Genomic DNA, 23602 nt, shown 5'->3' with positions numbered 1-23602 from the left:
AGAAATGAAAGTAGAGAGGTGGGTCGGTGAGAATGGGTGGGTGTATACCTTTAACGTCTAGCAATCCAAAGGTTGCATGTTTGAGTCGTGTCAGGACAACTGTAGCATTTTAGCTAACCCTTCCCCTAAACCCTTTTCCTAATCTTAACCTAATTATCCTAATCTTTTATGCAAATTCTCCTAACCTTTGTCATTATATACAAGCAGCCAGGTCTCAGAGAAAGACATAAAATACTATATGTTCTCCACGATGTGTAATAAGTTATGTTATCCAATTAGTATGATATTGTACGACTGCTATTCCACAGTAGCCTAACAGAATGTAGCATACTAGACGGAGGGGGAAAAATGTACATTTTACATACGAATTGCCCTGAGACCAGGTTGGTGGAGATCAGGGTTGGGGTCAATTCCATTTCAATTCCAGTCAATTCAGGAAGTACACTGAAATTCCAATTCCAGTTTTCTTCAATGCTTTTCAATGTGGAACATTTGGAATTGTGATTTGGTTTTCTTTCTGAATTCACTGGAATTTAAATGGAATTGTCCCCCAACCCTGCTGGGGATCAATGAGGTGTATTAATTTGATTTCAGCAAGCAAACCAAATTTACTGTGTTGAGTGATGTGCTTAGTTGAGTGAAGTGTGACAACACCATGAAAACCCACCTGGCAGATTTAATGATTCCGTAAATAATTTAATGAAGTAACCTTTTAACATTTATCTTTGTCAAGTCAGGTAATAATCCATTTATCACGTTAATTTATTAACGCTGTCCTTCTTTACTTGTTTCTCCATTACCCTAATTGAGTACAAATTGGTTAAGAAGATGCTGCGTAGCAATCAAGCTGCTTAGTTTTTTCAGATGACAGTTTAATCCTCTGAGATCCTATTAGGAAGAAAGCAGCTAACACTTAAAGGAGCTGTGTCAGCTTACAGGGGGAAAGGAGGATAGGACAGGGAGCAAAGGAGGAGAGAAACAGAGAGATGATGATGAAAAGGGAGGGTTTGAAGGATGAGACAATGTCATGTGATCATCTAGTTCAAGTTACAGAGGAGAGATGTGTCGCAATCTGTGGTACTGGATCCTTCTGCCGCCACCAATTGAAAATAGGAAGGGAAGGTTTAGAATCTCCTCAGGAAAAGGTTTAGAAAACCTCAGATAGGCAACATGAATACAGTTTACTAACCTTTATTACATTTTCTTTAAGTGAGCAGAATACAAACCTGCAACTTCACTCCAGCAATATGACAGCAGAAACGTTCATGCCCACTTAAAAAGCAAGTTCATCCAAATGTCTTATTCTCCATTGAACTCAGAAACCTGGTTTCATGTTTAGATTGAACTTGGCTCCAGATTGGGAAGCATGCTGGCCCAATGTCAACATACATAAAGACATTAATGCATGTTTGTTAATATAACTTAATTCAACTGGCCTAATGACATTATCTCATTGATATGCCTTTCATTCATTCCTCTAGCTTCCATATTTTGTTGTACTTAATTATTAAGGATTCTTGCCTTTTGGCGGCAGAACGCCTGGGCATGATCGATGACATATCAGTAATTCCCACAACACACTTCCTATGAAGGAAGCACCGTAACATTTGCATGGGTACTACCACATTTGGAAGGGTCATTTTTTTTAGACTTGTGCGATTCAAATGATTAACTGTGAACACTGAGGCTGTATTCGCTTTAAGTTACAGTTTCAGACAGTGGCCAATAGGCTATTGTGGCTATTTGAGCATAATGTAGGACTATCAGAGTGGCCTATCAACAAAACCAATGGAGAAAATGCCATAACAGTTCCACATGGATGAAGCTGTCGACTTCTATGATATCCCCTACAGTAGGCGAAATGTGGTGTTCAATGTAGGCCTACATTCCACGAGACGTTTTAAAACATTATGCATGGCTTGACATGAACTATTTTAGGACTGATGTTTTACTTGTCCCGAAAGCTCAAATCACATCATAAAATAATCACACAAAAAAAGATCTGTAAGACAATTGGCCAAATAGGTGAAAATTGCACATTGTATTGTGTTATATGATGCAAGAAACCACTTTACAACATTTTATTAATTGTTATCACGGACTAAAATAAACGTTTTGTTCCACCAGCCACTGTGGCAGGTAGATTAATAAAAAAATCAACGAGCCACTCCCATTTTTTACCAGCCCAAATATATTTTTTGCCCTAATTACATCAAAAGAATTAAAAGGATGACGCTGCTTTCTAATGTTTCTTAAACAAGAAACGTATTAGTAAGAAGTAATGTGGTATATTGCTTATTATTATTTATATATATTTTTATGGTGAACTGAGTCATTTAACCAAAATATCAGATGAGACAAAATGTTCAGCTGCTCCTTTAAGAGCGGGAGGTTACCGTGGTCACGTGTGTCTGTCTGTATAGACCCCTTTCTGTGTTCGCTAACATTGCCACACGAGGGCGATGCACGCAAGTTGGTGGCAGGAAACGGGGGAGTTCTCACAGATCGCCAGCAAAAAGAAGCCTCCATTTACATAGTGCTTATGATTGCTTTTGGATTATAATTGGATTTTAAGGCTTGTATGAATGTCCTGATTAATATAATGTTTGTGTCATCATCGCAAATCAACCGCATTATAGTTCAAATACACTTCAATCAGTAAAATGGCTCTTTGGCTTTTGCTACAGCCTACGTCAATGAGCGTTAGCATAATAGCGAACAACTGCTGCATCCAAAATATTTATTTTGCAAAGATCACAACCAAATATATTCTTAGCGATTCAAGCAACCTTTTTTTGTTTAAACATGCAGGTCTTGACATTAATCTGTTTATCCACTTGTCCTTCAGACAAGGAGGTGACTGAAAATGTTGTTGTGTTGTTTGATGCAAGAAACCACTTTACAAAATAAAATACATTATTTTCCCCATACCATTATTACAGAGAATCAGACGAATTATGCTACCCTCTGCCTATTGGCTTATTTTCGAATTCAAGCCTGTCTCAAAACAGGACACTGTCCCTTTAAGACAAAAAACAAGCTCTTTACCTGACTTGCTTTTTAAAAGATAGTTAGGTATGTACAAGTCTTTCGCTCTAGTAGGAAACCAATCACTCTCCCATTGCTGGCGAAAATGAGCTATAACCGGGCTAGTAACTCACTAATCAGCACAGGGGTAGGTCCTGGAGTACTGCAGGCACTTCATGTTTTTGATTTAACTATCTGGAAGACCAGGGGTATTGAATTTAGACAATCACTGAACTGATCAATTAGCTCAGTTGGTCAGGGGTAGTGCCTAGTGGGAACAAAATCCTGCAGCACCTGCGTTATTCCACAAACAGGGTTTCCTACCCCTGAACTAGAAACTAAATTTACTCCCGCACATTGACTCTGTACCGGTACCCCCTGTATATAGCCTCCACATTGACTCTGTACCGGTACCCCCTGTATATAGCCTCCACATTGACTCTGTACTAGAACCCCCTGTATATAGCCTCCACATTGACTCTGTACCGGTACCCCCTGTATATAGCCTCCACATTGACTCTGTACCGGTACCCCCCGTATATAGCCTCCACATTGACTCTGTACTAGAACCCCCTGTATATAGCCTCCATATTGACTCTGTACCAGTACCCCCTGTATATAGCCTCCACATTGACTCTGTACCAGTACCCCCTGTATATAGCCTCCACATTGACTCTGTACCGGTACCCCCTGTATATATCCTCCACATTGACTCTGTACCGGTACCCCCTGTATATAGTCTCCACATTGACTCTGTACCGGTACCCCCTGTATATAGCCTCCACATTGACTCTGTACTAGAACCCCCTGTATATAGTCTCCACATTGACTCTGTACCGGTACCCCCTGTATATAGCCTCCTAATTGACTCTGTACCGGTACCCCCTGTATATAGTCTCCACATTGACTCTGTACCTGTACCCCCTGTATATAGCCTCCACATTGACTCTGTACCGGTACCCCCTGTATATAGTCTCCACATTGACTCTGTACCGGTACCCCCTGTATATAGCCTCCACATTGACTCTGTACCGGTACCCCCTGTATATAGCCTCCACATTGACTCTGTACCGGTACCCCCTGTATATAGCCTCCACATTGACTCTGTACCGGTACCCCTGTATGTAGCCTCCACATTGACTCTGTACCGGTACCCCTGTATGTAGCCTCGCTACTGTTATTTTACTGCTGCTCTTTAATTATTTGTTAGTTACAAAAAAAAAAATCATATCTCTTTTTTTACTTAACACTTATTTTTCTTAAAACTGCATTGTTGGTTAAGGGCTTGTAAGTAAGCAGTCCACTATAAGATCTACTACACCTGTTGTATCCGGCAAATGTGACAAATACGATTTGATTTGATCAAATGTGTCTATAATTGTCTCTGTGATCTCAAATAAGAATCTAGGCTACTCTTTCACAGCAGGTGATGGAAAAACTGCTAGCAGGTAATGCAAAACTGCTAGCAGGTGATGGAAAAACCTGCTTCCTACTCCGATGAGCTGCTCAGTGGGCTCAGCCTACTACAAAAATCACCAATTCAGTCTTAAAATGAGATTTGGTTTGTTGCATTGAAAGGTACTCTTATGATTATGACGCTGATTCAATCTCAATTTTCACAGTGGAGGGAAAATTGTATCTATTTAATTTAAACTTGGCACAGACGTCAATTCAATGTCTCTTCCGCGTTGGTTCAACGTAATTTAATTGAAATGACGTGGAAACAACGTTGATTCAACCAGTGTGTGCGCTGTGGGAGAAAAGATTCCCTAGATTTGAGTGAAGTTCAATCTCGTGCGTCTCGCAGGCTGGCAATTATTTTGTGCAGGACTGCTGCAGGAGCTTAGAGGCTTACAGCCTTTATCTCTCACCCCCATTTACCCCTTACCCCTTACCCCCATTACCCCTCACACCATTACCCCTCACCCTTTACCCCCATTACCCCTCATCCCATTACCCCTCACCCCCATTACCCCTAACCCCCATTACCCATCACCCCATTACCCCCGCCCCCATTACCCATCGCCCCCATTACCCTCGCCCCATTACCCCTCACCCCATTACCCTCGCCCCCAATTACCCCTCGCCCCCATTACCCCTCACCCCCATTACCCCTCGCCCCATTTACCCCTCACCCCATTACCCCTCGCCCCCATTACCCCTCACCCCAATTACCCCTCACCCCATTACCCCTCACCCCATTACCCTCACCCCAATTACCCCTCACCCCATTTACCCCTCACCCCATTACACCTCGCCCCCATTACCCCTCACCCCCATTACCCCTCACCCCATTTACCCCTCACCCCATTACCCCTCGCCCCCATTACCCTCGCCCCAATTACCCCTCACCCCATTTACCCCTCACCCCATTTACCCCTCACCCCATTACCCTCGCCCCCATTACCCCTCACTCCCATTACCCCTCACCCCATTTACCCCTCACCCCATTTACTCCTCACCCCATTTACACCTCGCCCCCATTACCCCTCACCCCCATTACCCCTCACCCCATTTACCCCTCACCCCATTTACACCTCACCCCTTACCCCCATTACCCACACCCCAGTAAACGAAAGGTTGGTGGATCGAAAGGTAAAAATGTGTCATTCTGCCCCTGAACAAGGCCCACTGTTCCTAGGCTGTCATTGTAAATAAGAATGTGTTCTTAACTGGCTTGCCTAGTTAAATAAAGGTAAAATCAAAAAAAATTTGGATGGATGGGTTGGATTGGATTGGATGGGTATGTATGGGGAAATGTACAGTATTTTTGAAACCCCTGACCTCTATACAGCAAACAACTGTTTTCACCTTACATTTTGGACAACACATATAGCCTTCAGATTATCTATACGGTTTACTTAATCAATAAGACTTGCTCCTAATATGTCTTTTATTTTTCGTTACTACGCAGCAGACAAAGAAAAATGTAAAAATAATCTGACAATGTATGTTTTTATCTATAGACAGACCATCTTATTCTAGTTTAATGTATTTGCATTTTCATGTATTGTACAGTTACATGCACACAATAATACCATTATTGTGGATAGTCAGATTAATATAATAGTTTGTTTGAAATGTTTACACGCTTTGCAATACCCAAATCTAACTGCCTGTAGCTCAGGACGTGAAGCAAGGATATGCATATTCTTGATACCATTTGAAAGGAAACACTTTGAAGTTTGTGGAAATGTGAAATGAATGTAGGAGAATATAACACATTATATCTGGTAAAAGATAACACAAAGAAAAAAGCATGCGTTTTTTATTTATTTATTTTGTACCATCATCTTTGAAATGCAAGAGAAAGGCCATATTGTATTATACCAGCCCAGGCACAATTTCGATTTTGTCCACTAGATGGCAGCAGTGTTTATGCAAAGTTTTAGACTGATCCAATAAACCATCTGTTCAAAATGTTGTATCAAGACTGCCCAAATGTGCTTAATTCGTTTATTAATATTTTTTCAAGTTCATAATTGTGCACTCTCCTCAAACAATAGTATGGTATTATTTCACTGTAATAGCTACTGTTAATTGGACAGTGCAGTTAGATTAACAAGAATTTAAGCTTTCTGCCCATATCAGATATGTCTCCTGGGATTTTTTTTGTTACTTACAACCTCATGCTAATCTTCTTAGCCTACGTTAGCTCAATCGTCCCGCGGGGGGGGCAGCAATCCCATAGAGGATAAACGATTTCCCTAATAATCCTGTTTACTCGTGAGACTTTTATTAATACAGAAAATCGTGAATCAAAATAAACGTTCTACCCCAGTGACCATGTCATTTTTTCGAAGCCTATTTGATTCTGAGTTTGTACATATAAAGTTTGCATGTGTAAACTACTTCTGAGATGCAGACTTTCAGTATTTCCGAAACTCACTTAACTCGTGCATAAGAGGGAAGCTTGTGCTACCGGTGCATGAGCAGATCAAATACACAGCTGCAATGCTACTGGAATGCCCATTAAGCTGTTTATGTGTCCTAACAATTTGAAAGAATGCTCAGAAAACCAGGTGTTGTAAATCGATGTATGCTTCCTTTGATTTTGACCTCACGCCAATTGACATAAGCAGAGTAAGGTGTTTATATGTCTTTTTCCATTCTCGGCCTACTGCCATAATCAGTTTAATATAGAATTATTAGTGTGAAAGTTAAAATACTCAAAATACTCTGTTTCAACCGTTTCGGATGTGGATGCATAAAAATATAATTACTAGAACAGATATTCCCATTGAAGTCAACATTTTGTGATGGGTGGACCGGCGGCCATATTGAGTGTACCAGTCAAATACTCGTGGACTGAGGGGCTTTGTCTATTCTATTAATTCTGTTTCTGTGTGGAAGTTGAACAGAGAGGAGGTGATCGTCATTAGCAACATTATACAGTATGATTTCACAGCGCCTCAGCAATTCATATTTTCTGAGGCAACTGAATAACAGAATGATTAGGTGGTTCTGTGAAGATTAACATGCAATATTGTATAATTATAACAAAGACGTAGGCTTGGTGCTTGTTGGGTAAATCCCACTTGACGTAGGCGTTCACACAATGGACTGCTTAATTGCTGAAGAAAGATCAATGGGTAGAAGAAGTCTGATGATCACTCTTCACATGACGACACACTTCTCCTCAGCCACCTGTTGTATCTCTGTCATGGTGGTCTGGGCTTTGGTCTTCAGCTGGTCCATGTCCATGTTCTGCAGTTGATGTAGCTGTCCTAGTAGTGAGTCATTCACCGCCTCCTCCTCCTCATCCTCATCCACCATCTTGGCTAGGTCCTCAGGGAGATCCAGGTCGTCTCCCGCCATCTTCACCATGGCTTCGTCCTGGCCACTCTGAGAAACAGACACATAGTCAGAAATATATACACTGAACAAAAATATGAACACAACATGTAAAGTGTTGGTCCCATGTTTCATGAGATGAAATAAAAGATCCCAGAAATGTTCCATACATCCCTGTTAGTGAGCATTTCTCATTTTCCAAGATAATCCATCCACCTGAAAGTTGTGGCATATCCAGAAGCTGATTAAACAGCATGATTATTACACAGGTGCGCCTTGTGCTGGGTCAATAAAAGGCCCCTTTTAATGTGCAGTTTTGTCACACAACACAATACCACAGCTGTCTCAAGTTTTGAGGGAGCATGTAAATGGCATGCTGACTGCAGAATTGCCCACCAGAGCTGTTGCCAGATAATTTAATGATCGTTTCTCTACCATTAAGCTGACACCAACGTCATTTTAGAGAATGTGGAAATACGTCCAACCGGCCTCACAACCACAGACCCCATGTAACCACGCCAGCCCAGGACATCCACATCCAGCTTCTTCAGCTGCGGGATCGTCTGAGACCAGTCACCTTGAACAGCTGATGAAACTGATGAGTATTTCTATCTGTAATAAAGGCCTTTTGTGAGGAAAAACTCATTCTGATTGGTTGGGCTTGGCTCCCCAGTGGGTTCTTGTGATGGTAATCATGTGACAATGTGTGACATCACAAAGAAGACCCAAAGAAGACCCAATGTGATGAGGTGAGTAAATCTCTGAAATATTTGATGATTTCACCTTTTCACCTTTTCACTTTTTTTTTAAATTGACCAGTTACAGTGTAACAATTTATGACTACAACAATAACTATCATATAATAATTGTGTAATTATGCAACTTAATGCAATGTAAAGTCAAATTATAGTAAATTGATTATTATTATTTTATACCTTCCGGAAACCTGCCTCACCCAATGTGATACGGAATCGCTATTACTTTTACTCTTATTTTTATTTTTATGACACACTCAAGAACCTCCAGACGCTAACCAGCTAACTAGCTACAAGCTAGTTAGTCATTGTTAGTTAAAAAAAAAAAAAAAAAAAAAAAACCTGGATAACACTCGCCAGCCCCCCTGCCCATCCACCGCTGCCCCCTGGACACTGATCTCTTGGCTACATAGCTGACGCACGCTGGACTGTCCATTAATCACGGTACTCCTTTCTGCTTGTTTGTCTTACCTGTCGGCCCCGTTGCCTAGTCAACGCCATTTTACCTGCTGTTTGTTGTGCTAGCGGATTAGCCTCGCCTACTGTTTTTAGCTAGCTTTCCAAATTCAACACCTGTGATTACTGTATGCCTCGCTGTATGTCTCTCTCAGATGTCAATATGCCTTGTATACTGTTGTTCAGGTTAGTTATAATTGTTTTAGTTCACAATGGAGCCCCTAGACCCACTCTGCATACCCCTGTTACCTCCTTTGTCCCACCTCCCACACATGCGGTGACCTCACCCATTACAACCAGCATGTCCAGAGATACAACCTGTCTCATCATCACCCAGTGCCTGGGCTTACCTCCGCTGTACCCGCACCCCACCATACCCCTGTCTGTGCATTATGCCCTGAATATATTCTACCATGCCCAGAAACCTGCTCCTCTTATCCTCTGCCCCCAACGCTCTAGGCGACCAGTTTTGATAGCCTTTAGCCGCACCCTCATACTACTCCTTCTCTGTTCCGCGGGTGATGTGGAGGTAAACCCAGGCCCTGCATGTCCCCAGGTACCCTCATTTGTTGACTTCTGTGATCGAAAAAGCCTTGGTTTTATGCATGTCAACATCAGAAGCCTCCTCCCTAAGTTTGTTTTACTCACTGCTTTAGCACACTCTGCTAACCCTGATGTCCTTGCCGTGTCTGAATCCTGGCTCAGGAAGGCCACCAAAATTCAGAGATTTCCATACCCAACTATAACATCTTCCGTCAAGATAGAACTACCAAAGGGGGCGGAGTTGCAGTCTACTGCAGAGATAGCCTGCAAAGTAATGTCATACTTTCCAGGTCCATACCCAAACAGTTCGAACTACTAATTTTGAAAATTACCCTCTCCAGAAATAAGTCTCTCACTGTTGCCGCCTGCTACCGGCCACCCTCAGCTCCCAGCTGTGCCCTGGACACCATTTGTGAATTGATCGCCCCCATCTAGCTTCAGAGTTTGTTCTGTTAGGTGACCTAAACTGGGATATGCTTAACACCCCGGCAGTCCTACAATGTAAGCTAGATGCCCTCAATCTCACTCAAATCATCAAGGAACCCACCAGGTACAACCCTAACTCTGTAAACAAGGGCACCCTCATAGACGTCATCCTGACCAACTGGCCCTCCAAATACACCTCCGCTGTCTTCAACCAGGATCTCAGCGATCACTGCCTCATTGCCTGTATCCGCCACGGAGCCGCAGTCAAACGACCACCCCTCATCACTGTCAAACGCTCCCTAAAACACTTCTGTGAGCAGGCCTTTCTAATCGACCTGGCCCGGGTATCCTGGAAGGACATTGACCTCATCCCGTCAGTTGAGGATGCCTGGTCATTCTTTAAAAGTAACTTCCTCACCATTTTAGATAAGCATGCTCCGTTCAAAAATGCAGAACCAAGAACAGATACAGCCCTTGGTTCACTCCAGACCTGACTACCCTCGACCAGCACAAAAACATCCTGTGGCGGACTGCAATAGCATCGAATAGCCCCGTGATATGCAACTGTTCAGGGAAGTCAGGAACCAATACACGCAGTCAGTCAGGAAAGCTAAGGCCAGCTTCTTCAGGCAGAAGTTTGCATCCTGTAGCTCCAACTCCAAAAAGTTCTGGGACACTGTGAAGTCCATGGAGAACAAGAGTACCTCCTCCCAGCTGCCCACTGCACTGAGGCTAGGTAACACGGTCTCCACCGATAAATCCACGATTATCGAAAGCTTCAATAAGCACTTCTCAACGGCTGGCCATGCCTTCCGCCTGGCTACTCCAACCTCGGCCAACAGCTCCGCCCCGCAGCTCCTCGCCCAAGCCTCTCCAGGTTCTCCTTTACCCAAATCCAGATAGCAGATGTTCTGAAAGAGCTGCAAAACCTAGACCCGTACAAATCAGCTGGGCTTGACAATCTGGACCCTCTATTTCTGAAACTATCTGCCGCCATTGTCGCAACCCCTATTACCAGCCTGTTCAACCTCTCTTTCATATCGTCTGAGATCCCCAAGGATTGAAAGCTGCCGCAGTCATCCCCTCTTCAAAGGGGGAGACACCCTGGACCCAAACTGCTATAGACCTATATCCATCCTGCCCTGCCTATCTAAGGTCTTCGAAAGCCAAGTCAACAAACAGGTCACTGACCATCTCGAATCCCACCGTACCTTCTCCGCTGTGCAATCTGGTTTCCGAGCCGGTCACGGGTGCACCTCAGCCACGCTCAAGGTACTAAACGATATCATAACCGCCATCGATAAAAGACAGTACTGTGCAGCCGTCTTCATCGACCTTGCCAAGGCTTTCGACTCTGTCAATCACCATATTCTTATCGGCAGACTCAATAGCCTCGGTTTCTCGGATGACTGCCTTGCGCCTGGTTCACCAATTACTTTGCAGACAGAGTTCAGTGTGTCAAATCGGAGGGCATGCTGTCCGGTCCTCTGGCAGTCTCTATGGGGGTGCCACAGGGTTCAATTCTCGGGCCGAATCTTTTCTCTGTATATATCAATGATGTTGCTCTTGCTGCGGGCGATTCCCTGATCCACCTCTACGCAGACGACACCATTCTATATACTTTCGGCCCGTCATTGGACACTGTGCTATCTAACCTCCAAACGAGCTTCAATGCCATACAGCACTCCTTCCGTGGCCTCAAACTGCTCTTAAACGCGAGTAAAACCAAATGCATGCTTTTCAACCGATCGCTGCCTGCACCCGCATGCCCGACTAGCATCACCACCCTGGATGGTTCCGACCTTGAATATGTGGACATCTATAAGTACCTAGGTGTCTGGCTAGACTGCAAACTCTCCTTCCAGACTCACATCAAACATCTCCAATCGAAAATCAAATCAAGAGTCGGCTTTCTATTCCGCAACAAAGCCTCCTTCACTCACGCCGCCAAGCTTACCCTAGTAAAACTGACTATCCTACCGATCCTCGATTTCGGCGATGTCATCTACAAAATGGCTTCCAACACTCTACTCAGCAAACTGGATGCAGTCTATCATAGTGCCATCCGTTTTGTCACCAAAGCACCTTATACCACCCACCACTGCGACTTGTATGCTCTAGTCGGCTGGCCCTCGCTACATATTCGTCGCCAGACCCACTGGCTCCAGGTCATCTACAAGTCCATGCTAGGTAAAGCTCCGCCTTATCTCAGTTCACTGGTCACGATGGCAACACCCATCCGTAGCACACGCTCCAGCAGGTGTATCTCACTGATCATCCCTAAAGCCAACACCTCATTTGGCCGCCTTTCGTTCCAGTACTCTGCTGCCTGTGACTGGAATGAACTGCAAAAATCGCTGAAGTTGGAGACTTTTATCTCCCTCACCAACTTCAAACATCAGCTATCCGAGCAGCTAACCGATCGCTGCAGCTGTACATAGTCTATTGGTAAATAGCCCACCCATTTTCACCTACCTCATCCCCATACTGTTTTTATACTGTTTTTTTTATTTTATTTATTTATTTACCTTTCTGCTCTTTTGCACACCAATATCTCTACCTGTACATGACCATCTGATCATTTATCACCCCAGTGTTAATCTGCAAAATTGTATTATTCGCCTACCTCCTCATGCCTTTTGCACACATTGTATATAGACTGCCCATTTTTTTTCTACTGTGTTATTGACTTGTTAATTGCTTACTCCATGTGTAACTCTGTGTTGTCTGTTCACACTGCTATGCTTTATCTTGGCCAGGTCGCAGTTGCAAATGAGAACTTGTTCTCAACTAGCCTACCTGGTTAAATAAAGGTGAAATAAAATAAAAAAATAAAAAAAAATTAACATTAGCAATTAAATAGTAACAACACATGTTTGAGAGAAAAGGGGAGAACTATGTTGCTAATAAAACCCATGTTCTTTATGTGTGTGGCGTATGGGTCATTTCTCTCTCTCTCTCTCTCTAGTTTGGAAGAGATCTAAGTTCAGCTAGCCTGCACATTTTAAACATCTTATCCTGTTTTTTTTAAAGTTTTATAACTTAAAAAAATAGCTAAAAGACAAATACTATTGCTGCTACTAATAATAAATAAATCATCGGATCATTATTGTTATTGTTGAAGGATTCACCTTTAATCAATATTTGTGGGCCGTGGTGATATGTGTTATTCAGGGTAACAAAATATTCTCACACAGTACAACACCAGTATTTTATATTAAAATACAATAACTTTGTTTTGTTGACTCAGAGAGACAAAAACACATCTCAAAGGATGAAGTGAAAGAGATTTTAATAGATTTTAGAATTTTTTTCAGTGTAAGGCAGGACGTTTTGTATAAAAAACCTTCAACAAATTTTGAGTTCTACCTGTGACACATCAAATATGTGATTTTCAAAATAAAATAATGTCATTTTTTCTGGGGAGTTATATTTCTGCCAGTCTAAGCATGAATATATAACCTAGTGATTTTGAGGGCATAAAATTAAAACAATTAAAAACAACATTCAGTGTTATACTGAATTACATTTTCCTTGGGTACATAAAAAAATATTTATTGACGTTATTCTTGAATATAACTAATATAAAGGCATAGGTGACACTTCAATGAAAATAAAAAAGCATTTTGGGGAATTGTAATTGCTGTTTTATTTTTTTGCAACTTTGAAAACCTTATAAGACTTTTACCCATATATATACAGTATATATGTATATATATGGCCAGAACTGATTGGTCTCTGACAGTCATGTTTCCATTGTCTACAGGGGATCAACGTGATAATTCGAGGCTAAGGGCTAACTCATGTGTTTTAAATTTCATGTATCTGAAGTTAGTAGTCAGCCCTACACAGAGTTGATTACGTTACTTTCTAAATCAAATCAAATCAAATTGTATTGGTCACATACACGTGATTCGCAGATGTTATTGCAGGTTTAGCGAAATGCTTGTATTTCTAGCTCCGACAGTGAAGTAATATCTAACAAGTAATATTAGTAAGGAACCTTTTGGATTACCCAAATTCAGTAATATAATCAGAATACTTTGTTACTTTTGGATTACTTTCCCCTTAAGAGGCATTAGAACAACGTCTCCACTTCGCACAAGGGTGTGTGCTCAGCCCCCTCCTGTACTCCCTGTTCACCCATGACTGCGTGGCCATGCACACCTCCAACTCAATCATCAAGTTTGCAGACGACACAACAGTAGTGGGCTTGATTACCAACAACGAGACAGCCTACAGGGAGAAGGTGAGGGCACTCGAAGTGTGGTGTCAGGAAAACAACCTCTCACTCAACGTCAACAAAACAAAGGAGATGATCGTGGACTTCAACAAACAGCAGAGGGAGCACACGCCTAACCACATTGACGGGATAGTAGTGGAGAAGGTGGAAAGTTTTAAGTTCCTCAACATACACATCACAGACAAACTGAAATGGTCCACCCACACAGACAGTGTGGTGAAGAAGGCTTGTCACCTAAAACCCTGACAAACTCCTATAGATGCACAGTTGAGAGCATCCTGTCGGGCTGTATCCCCGCCTGGTACGGCAACTGCAGCGCCCTCAACCACAAGGCTCTCCAGAGGGAAGTGCGGTTTGCACAACGCATCACCGGAGGCAAACTACCTGCCCTCCAGGACACCTACAGCACCGGATGTCACAGGAATGCCAAAAAGACCACGAAAGACAACAACCACCTGAGCCACTGCCTGTTCACCCCGCTACCATCCAGAAGGTGAGGTCAGTATAGGTGCATCAAAGCTGGGACTGAGAGACTGAAAACAGCTTTTATCTGTTAAACAGCCCTCACTAACACGTAACATGTAATCAGTTAGTCACCAACCCTGGGCCGACAGTAAGTCAGCCCTTACCTCAGGTAGGCGGTACTTGTCCCGCAGGCAGGACCTCAGGTTGGCCCTCTCCGCCTTCTTTGTGGCAAACTCCTTGTCCCGCTCCATCCTGCAAGGGGAAAGAAAGTCACTTCGATTTAACTCCCTCAAGTGTGTTAATTCTATAGATATAGAAGCAAACTCACATCAATTAATACATATAAAAACCAAAAGGCTAGGAAATGTTTACTGACAACCTAACCTGACCAGGAGAAACCTTGGGCCCTAGATATATCATATATAGGATATGGTCAGGTAGGTGGAGATAGAGATGGTCCTGGCTAGAGATAGGGTTGGGAACAATAGGTTCATGGAATTCCAATGGCGGCCAGGTAGGAAGGGATTATTATGACAGCAAGAACATGACTAAGCAAGATTACAGTATTTGCCTCAATATATTACGGTATACTATTTGAGTATTTCGCATCTTCTGGTGATGTTTTTTTCTTCTTCATATAAGGACAAAGTAAATTGTCCCTAATGTCTTTGATTAGAGGGGGACTAAGGTCAGACTGTATGCAGGTCCTTGGGTTTCCTTTAGGGAAAAGATAGATAGACTTATAAGCTCTATTTTAACCATGTTGTTCAGTATGGATGTAGATGTTCCTCCATACCAAGCCAGTGTGGACTTGAGGGATAGAACTCTGCCTCTGTGTCCCAAATCCGTCCTTAAAGTGACAGTCTCTAATTTTGGCTGTAATTTTTTATTGTTAAATATTTAACTTTATTTTTAAGAATATGACTTATAAATACTGTACCTTACTGAGACTATTTTGTTCAACGTATTTTCTACTCTTCAGTGTGTGTACTGTATTTATACCTGGGATATCACTTTTCAACAAGTTCAAAAATCACTAGAGGACGTCTTTAACAAACGACTTCCCTTATTAAAAAGTAACTTCTCGTTTTGAATATAGCCTATGTGGCATTGATATGTCTGAAACATTTACTCTAGTGTCAAAATTGACTACAAAATGTAAATAGGATAATTTTGGTCAAATAGTCAGTCTCGTCCAAAACTGAGATTTGTGAGATGATACAGAAAGTGTTTGTCACATAATGAAGGGTACCGTAACAGTTTTACTTGGGTTGGGTTTATTTCTATCCTGTCCACAGGAGCACCCAATTAATCATTTTGGAGCACAGCTGCATGGACCCGATCGTAACGCTCATGGTCAATTTGGTTTGACATTCGATATCCCTTTGGGGAACGTTAGGGACCAACATTAAATTACACAATGTTTTATAATGTCAATCGCCCCAAATTTCAATGACCTAAACAACTCAAACCAACTACAAATTGTAGAAATGCATATATACATATTGAAAGCATTTAATGAGACAACTAAAAGATGTGCAACATTAAAATATTGTCCCATTTACATTGTGTAATTTCGGTCCCTAACTTGCCCCAGAAATAGTCTATCGAATGTCAAACCAAACCAAACCGATCTACAACTTTTTGAGGATCTGAGGTGCCATACAAAATCAACTCCTGAGGGGGAAGAGGCACTGTGGCGCCTTCTTCACGGCTGTGCTCGTGTGGACCATATTAAGTAATTAGTGATGTGGACACTGGGGAACTTGAATCTCTCAACCCGCTCCACTAAAACCCTGTCGATGTGGATGGGGGTGCGCTCACCCGGAGAGGTTGTCGTCCTGGCACCACACTGCCAGGTCTTTGACCTCCTCCCTGTATGCCGTTGGTGATCTGGCCTACCACCGTCGTGTCATCAGTAAACTTGATGATGGTGTTGGACTCTGGGACTAAACACCTTCCTCTGCAACTGGATCCTGGACTTCCTGATGGGCCACCCCCAGGTGGTAAGAGTAAGCAACAACAACATCTGCAACACTGATCCCATCCTGTATTCCCGTTCACCCACGACTGCGTGGCCAAACACGACTCCAACACCATCATTGAGTTTGCTGATGACACAACAGTGGTAGGCCTGATCATCGACAACGATGAGACGGCCTATAGGGAGGAGGTCAGAGAACTAGCAGTGTGGTGCCAGGACAACAACCTCTCCCTCAATATAAGCAAGACGAAGGAGCAGAACGTAGACTACAGGAAAATATGGGCCAAACAGGCCCCCATTAACATCGACGGGACTGTAGTGGAGCTGGTCAAGAGTTTCAAGTTCCTTGGTGTCCACATTACCAATGAACTATCATGATCCAAACATACCAAGACAGTTGTGAAGATGGCACGACAAAACCTTTTCCCCCTCAGGAGACTGAAAAGATTTGGAATGGTTTCCCAGATCCTCAAAAGGTTCTACAGCTGCACCATCGAGAGCATCCTAACCGGTTGCATCACTGCCTGGTATGGCAACTGCTCTGCATCTGACTGTAATGTGCTACAGAGGGTAGTGCGAACGGCCCAGTACATCATTTGCCATCCAGGACCTATATAATAGGCGGTGTCAGAGGAAAACCCATAAAATTGTCAGAGACTCCAGTCACCCAAGTTATAGACTGTTTTCTCTGCTACCGTACAGCAAGTGGTACCGGAGCGCCAAGTCTAGGACCAAAAGGCTCCTCAACAGCTTCTACCCCCAAGCCATTAGACTGCTGAACAACTTATAAAAATCGCCACTGGAAAATTTACATTTTCACCCCCCCTCCAATTTGTACACTGCTGCTACTCACTGTTTGTTTGTTACCTATGCAAAGTCACTTCGCCCTCACCTACATGTGCAGTACCTCAACTAGCCTGTTCCCCTGCACACTGACTCTGTACCGGTTCCCCTGTATATTGCCTCGTTAATGTTATTGTTATTGTGTTACTTTTTATTATTACTTTTTATTTTAGTCTACTTGGTAAATATTTTCTTCTTCTTGAACTGCACTGTTGGTTAAGGGCTTGTAAGTCAGCATTTCACGGTAAAGTCTACACTTGTTGTATTCGACGCATGTGGCAAATAAAGTTTGATCTGAATTGATATGAGTCATGCATGGCCACACAGTCATTGGTGAACAGGGAGTACAAGAGGGGACTAAACACACAACCCTGAGGGGCTCCAGTGTTGAGGGTGGTAGATGTGTTATTACGGGTTGGAGCATGTGTGGTTACCAGTTGCTGACTCTGGAGCAATAGCAGTGGAGCAGGAAAAGGAAGAGAGGAGGAAGTAAAAGAAGAAGAATGTAAAAGAAGATGAAGAAGAAGTAATAGAAGAAGAATGTAAAAGAAGATGAAGAGGTAAAAGAAGAAGAATGTAAAAGAAGATGAAGAGGTAAAAGAAGAAGAATGTAAAAGAAGATGAAGAGGTAAAAGAAGAAGAATGTAAAAGAAGATGAAGAGGTAAAAGAAGAAGAATGTAAAAGAAGATGAAGAGGTAAAAGAAGAAGAATGTAAAAGAAGATGAAGAGGTAAAAGAAGAAGAATGTAAAAGAAGATGAAGAGGTAAAAGAAGAAGAATGTAAAAGATGTAGAAGAAGTTAAAGAAGAAGACGTGAAATAATAACAAGAAGAAGAACAAGGGTTGTCTGGAGCACAGCGCTGGTCAGTTATTACACCAGAATTGCATTATCTTACTTCAGAGTTATTGGAGGGACTAGCATCGACATGTTGCAGTAGTGACGTCACCTGTCGGAAGACAGTAACCCAGACCCTAATCCCCCTGACCCCTGCCTGGCCTGGCTTACATGAGCCTAGTGAGCTACAGCCCCCAGTCATTACAATAAGCCATGCTGCCTGGAGCCTACAGCCTACAGTTTTTATACCTGCCTTTCACTGACATCACCTGAGCCTCACACACACACACACACACACACACACACACACACACACACACACACACACACACACACACACACACACACACACACACACACACACACACACACACACACACACACACACACATATTTGCTCTCATGCACACCAACACACACATGTATGTATATGCACTCAGGTATGTATGTGTAGGTGGGCAGAAACATGAAAATACATTACATGTGGTCGTAAACATGTAACACCATGTGCCTGTCGTTCTGCTCTACCCACCCCTCTGTGAGAGACAGACACTCGTGGCTTGACAGGCAGCTAGTGTTGAAATTAGGCTAATCACTAAACCACTCAACCAGTGTTTATATGATACACAGCAGGGCTTTATATACCTCTTATACACCTCTGTGTAGAAGATGTCAGACACATAATGTGGTACTGTGTTAGTTATCAGACATGATGTGGTTATCAGACATAATGTGGTACTGTGTTAGTTATCAGACATGATGTGGTACTGTGTTAGTTATCAGACATAATGTGGTTATCAGACATGATGTGGTTATCAGACATGATGTGGTACTGTGTTAGTTATCAGACATGATGTGGTTATCAGACATGATGTGGTACTGTGTTAGTTATCAGACATGATGTGGTTGTCAGACATGATGTGGTACTGTGTTAGTTATCAGACATAATGTGGTAGGTACTGTGTTAGTTATCAGACACTGTCACGACTTCCACCGAAGTCGGTCCCTCTCCTTGTTCGGGTGGCGTTCGGCGGTTGAAGTCGGTCCCTCTCCTTGTTCGGGTGGCGTTCGGCGGTTGAAATCGGTCCCTCTCCTTGTTCGGGTGGCGTTCGGCGGTTGAAATCGGTCCCTCTCCTTGTTCGGGGGCGTTCGGCGGTTGAAGTCGGTCCCTCTCCTTGTTCGGGTGGCGTTCGGCGGTTGAAGTCACTGACTTTCTAGCCATCGCTGATCCTCTTTTCATTTTCCTTTGGTTTTGTCTTGTCTTGTAACACACCTGGTTTCAATCTCATCAATTACATGTTGTGCATTTAACCTTCTGTTCCCCCTCATGTGTTTGTCGGTGATTGTTATTTGTAAGTGTTTGTGCACGTTTGTCCTGGCGTGCGTAGGGTATTGTACCCATTTGTTATATTTGTAATGTTGCACGGTGAGTTTTTGTTTAATAAACTACGCTGCTGGAAACACAGTTTTCTCTCCTGCTTCTGACTTCTCTGCCGCCAGTACTCACCCCCCTTACAGAAACACTCTGTGGTACTGTGTTAGTTATCAGACACTCTGTGGTACTGTGTTAGTTATCAGACACTCTGTGGTACTGTGTTAGTTATCAGACATAATGTGGTACTGTGTTAGTTATCAGACATAATGTGGTACTGTGTTAGTTATCAGACTGTAATGCCACTACCTCTGCTGCTCTTAGACAGACCCCTGGAAGATGGTTGTGACTTTAACATTGACACACTCTACACTCATGTTATGAAGCTAGAGAGGTCTCAGAGTTGTAGTAGATGTTATTGTCTGTAGCATCAAAATGTTTTGCTGGTAAATTTGGCCAGCTGGCACCTTTTGCATTATTCATTTAGGCCAGCTGGCACCTTTTGCATTATTCATTTAGGCCAGCTGGCACCTTTTGCATTATTCATTTAGGCCAGCTGGCACCTTTTGCATTATTCATTTAGGCCAGCTAGCACCTTTTGCATTATTCATTTAGGCCAGCTGGCACCTTTTGCATTATTCATTTAGGCCAGCTGGCACCTTTTGCATTATTCATTTAGGCCAGCTGGCACCTTTTGCATTATTCATTTAGGCCAGCTGGCACCTTTTGCATTATTCATTTAGGCCAGCTGGCACCTTTTGCATTATTCATTTAGGCCAGCTAATACCTTTTGCAATAATAATTTAGGCCAGCTAGCACCTTTTGCATTGTTCATTTAGGACAACTAGCACCTTCAGCGTTATTCATTTAGGACAGCTAGCAAATTTTGTATTAATCATTTAGGCCAGCTAGGAACTTTAGCATGATTCATTTAAGACCGCTAGCACCTTTTGTATTAATAGTTTAGGCCAGCTAGCACCTTTTCATTATTCATTTAGGCCAGCTAGCACCTTTTGCATTATTAATTTTGGCCAGCTAGCACCTGTTGTGTTATTAATTTAGGCCAGCTAGCACCTTTTTCAATATTCTGTTAGGTCAGCTAGTACCTTTTGTGTTATTCATTTAGGCCAGCTAGGACTGTTTGCGTTATTCGTTTAGGCCAGCTAGTACCTTTTGCATTGTTCATTTAGGCCAGCTAGGACCTTTGCGTTATTCATTTAGGCCAGCTAGGACTGTTTGCGTTATTCATTTAGGCCAGCTAGCACCTTTTGCATTATTCATTTAGGCCAGCTAGCACCTTATACATTTTTCATTTAGGCTAGCTAGCACCTTTTGCATGAATCATTTAGACCAGCTAGCACCTTCGCGTTATTCATTTTGGCCAGCTGGCACCTTTCGCATTAATAATTTAGGCCAGCTAGCACCTTTTGAATTATTCATTTAGGCCAGCTAGCACCTTTTGAGTTATTCATTCAGGTCAGCTAGCACCTTTTGAGTTATTCATTCAGGCCAGCCAGCACCTTTTGCGTTATTAATTTAGGCCAGCTAGCACCTTTTCAGTTATTCATTTAGGCCAGCTAGTACCTTTTCAGTTATTCATTTAGGCCAGCTAGTACCTTTTCAGTTATTCATTTAGGCCAGCTAGTACCTTTTCAGTTATTCATTTAGGCCAGCTAGTACCTTTTCAGTTATTCATTTAGGTCAGCTAGTACCTTTTCAGTTATTCATTTAGGCCAGCTAGTACCTTTTCAGTTATTCATTCTGGCCAGCTAGTACCTTTTCAGTTATTCATTTAGGCCAGCTAGTACCTTTTCAGTTATTCATTTAGGCAAGCTAGTACCTTTTCAGTTATTCATTTAGGCCAGCTAGTACCTTTTTAGTTATTCATTTAGGCCAGCTAGTACCTTTTCAGTTATTCATTTAGGCCAGCTAGCACCTTTTCAGTTATTCATTTGGGCCGGCTAGTACCTTTTCAGTTATTCATTTAGGCCAGCTAGTATCTTTTCAGTTATTCATTTAGGCCAGCTAGTACCTTTTCAGTTATTCATTTAGACCAGCTAGTCCCTTTTCAGTTATTCATTTAGGCCAGCTAGTACCTTTTCAGTTATTCATTTAGGCCAGCTAGTACCTTTTCAGTTATTCATTTAGGCCAACTAGTACATTTTTTCATTAAAGTTCTGAAAGGTTACTGGAAGTAGCGAGTTCAAGTTCATGTCACGTTAGCACGAAACAAATCTTCTGTTTTCATTATATGATATCACTTTTCCTCAGCTTCTGTCTTCTTGTCCACAGTTGTTTTCTAATTGTAATCTGTTAGTTACTAGTTACCTGTACAAAATTATAATCAATAACATAACTTTTGGATTACCCAAACTCAGTAACATAATCTGATTACTTTCCCGTTAACTTTTAATTACTTTCCCCAGAAGAGCTATTAGAAGACTACAAAAAAGGATCCATCAAACACATTTGATGTGCCATCATAGTGGTCTCTGACTTGTGGTCAGATTTGCTCAGGTGGAACTTAAACATGCGCCTTTTTTTTCAATTCTGAATTGAATGTCATTGAGAAAACAGAAAACGTGTCATGGTGTATTTTTTTTTCTCGCAAAACATCCTTTGTGAATTTAAAAGTAATCCAAGAAGTAATTATCTAGTTTTTCAAAGTTTGGGTGGTAACATAACTGATGTGATCAGCCACTCCCAAACCCTGCCGTCCGGTATGTTAATATAGCATGTAAAAACATGTCTTGAAACATAAATATTTTTTGACTAGTTCCACTGATTTGCCTCATCTGCTAATCTGCTATTGTGAGAAAATTAGCCATCCCTCATATTAGCCTAAATCTGGATTTAGGTTCAGATATAAAGACACATTGATACACTTTGCTCTTTGGGGGTTTTAGCTAGGGTTAAGGGGTAATGAATTGGTACACTGTGCTCTTTGGGGGTTTTAGCTAGGGTTAAGGGGTAATGAATTGGTACATTTTGACCTTTGGGGGTTTTAGCTAGGGTTAAGGGGTAATGAATTTATCATGAATTTGTCAAAACACTATGCAAATAGAACTTGATCAGTTGATTAATTGATTGATTGGTTACTCACTTCTCCTCTATAAGCTGTCGCTGGTAGTCCTCAAACTCCTCTCTGGACATTCCTTTAGACTCAGGGGTCTCCTTCACATCGCCTGCTGGCACCTCAACCTCTCCTCCTCCTCCTCCTCCTCCTCCAGTCATATCCTTCAACTTACTCCCCAACATGGCCTTCATCATGAACGACATCCTGGACCAACTGATGAGCTACGGAACTACAGCGGAGCACTACATGGGAAGGGGAAGGCAGCAGGTTGTTAGAAAGAGGCCCACTACTGCCTCAAATTTAGAGTGAGAGAAGTAACTAAATCATGTTTAAAGAAAAGGATTCCAAAATGTTGACCTGCTCAGTGCAAAAATATGTTTTTTTGATTTGAAGAGTTTAAGAAGAGCTGGGATGATGTTGTTGTTCTGTAGAGTATAACTTTCCCTGGTGTCACCATAAGCTGTTGTCTGTCAAGGTGAGGGGATCTGGGTGTCTATGTATTCTGTCTGGAGTAAAACCGCTCAAGAGATTAGCTTATTACAGGTAGCCAGTAGGCCAGGAGCTGGCCAGCCAGACCTCACCACTGGACCGCACACAAAGTCAGACGACGTGGACCTCACAGACACAGTCAGACTACCTGAACCCCACACACACACAGTCAGACTACCTGAACCCCACACACAAAGTCAGACGACGTGGACCTCACAGACACAGTCAGACTACCTGAACCCCACACACACAGTCAGACTACCTGAACCCCATACACACAGTCAGACTACCTGA

The 23602-nt window shown here is 42.5% G+C and overlaps 1 protein-coding gene across 1 annotated transcript; it reads right to left on the bottom strand.

Annotated features, from left to right (window-relative positions):
* Positions 1-6700: 6700 nt before the first annotated feature.
* On the bottom strand, positions 6701-23310 carry cplx4c (complexin 4c). The gene is made up of 4 exons (XM_029644629.2): positions 23177-23310; positions 22847-23061; positions 14874-14961; positions 6701-7872 (listed from the first exon to the last, which is right to left on the bottom strand). Exons 2-4 carry the CDS (start codon positions 23020-23022, stop codon positions 7645-7647), a joined length of 492 nt encoding a protein of 163 aa, XP_029500489.1. The 5' UTR covers positions 23023-23061; positions 23177-23310; the 3' UTR covers positions 6701-7644.
* Between the last annotated feature and the right edge of the window lie 292 nt (positions 23311-23602).

The sequence above is a fragment of the Oncorhynchus nerka genome, linkage group LG9b (assembly GCF_034236695.1).
Source record: "Oncorhynchus nerka isolate Pitt River linkage group LG9b, Oner_Uvic_2.0, whole genome shotgun sequence".
Taxonomy (NCBI): Eukaryota; Metazoa; Chordata; class Actinopteri; order Salmoniformes; family Salmonidae; genus Oncorhynchus; species Oncorhynchus nerka.
Note: the sequence above shows the minus strand (reverse complement) of the source record. Positions and strands in the feature narration are given on the sequence as shown.

Excerpts from the sequence above, each read along its gene's own strand:
- cplx4c (XM_029644629.2), bottom strand. The coding sequence starts at position 23,022 with ATGTCGTTCATGATGAAGGCCATGTTGGGGAGTAAGTTGAAGGATATG. Across the intron at positions 14,962-22,846 it reads CGACAGCTTATAGAGGAGAA|GATGGAGCGGGACAAGGAGT; the intron begins GTGAGTAACCAA and ends TTCCCCTTGCAG. Across the intron at positions 7,873-14,873 it reads ACAAGTACCGCCTACCTGAG|AGTGGCCAGGACGAAGCCAT; the intron begins GTAAGGGCTGAC and ends TCTGTTTCTCAG.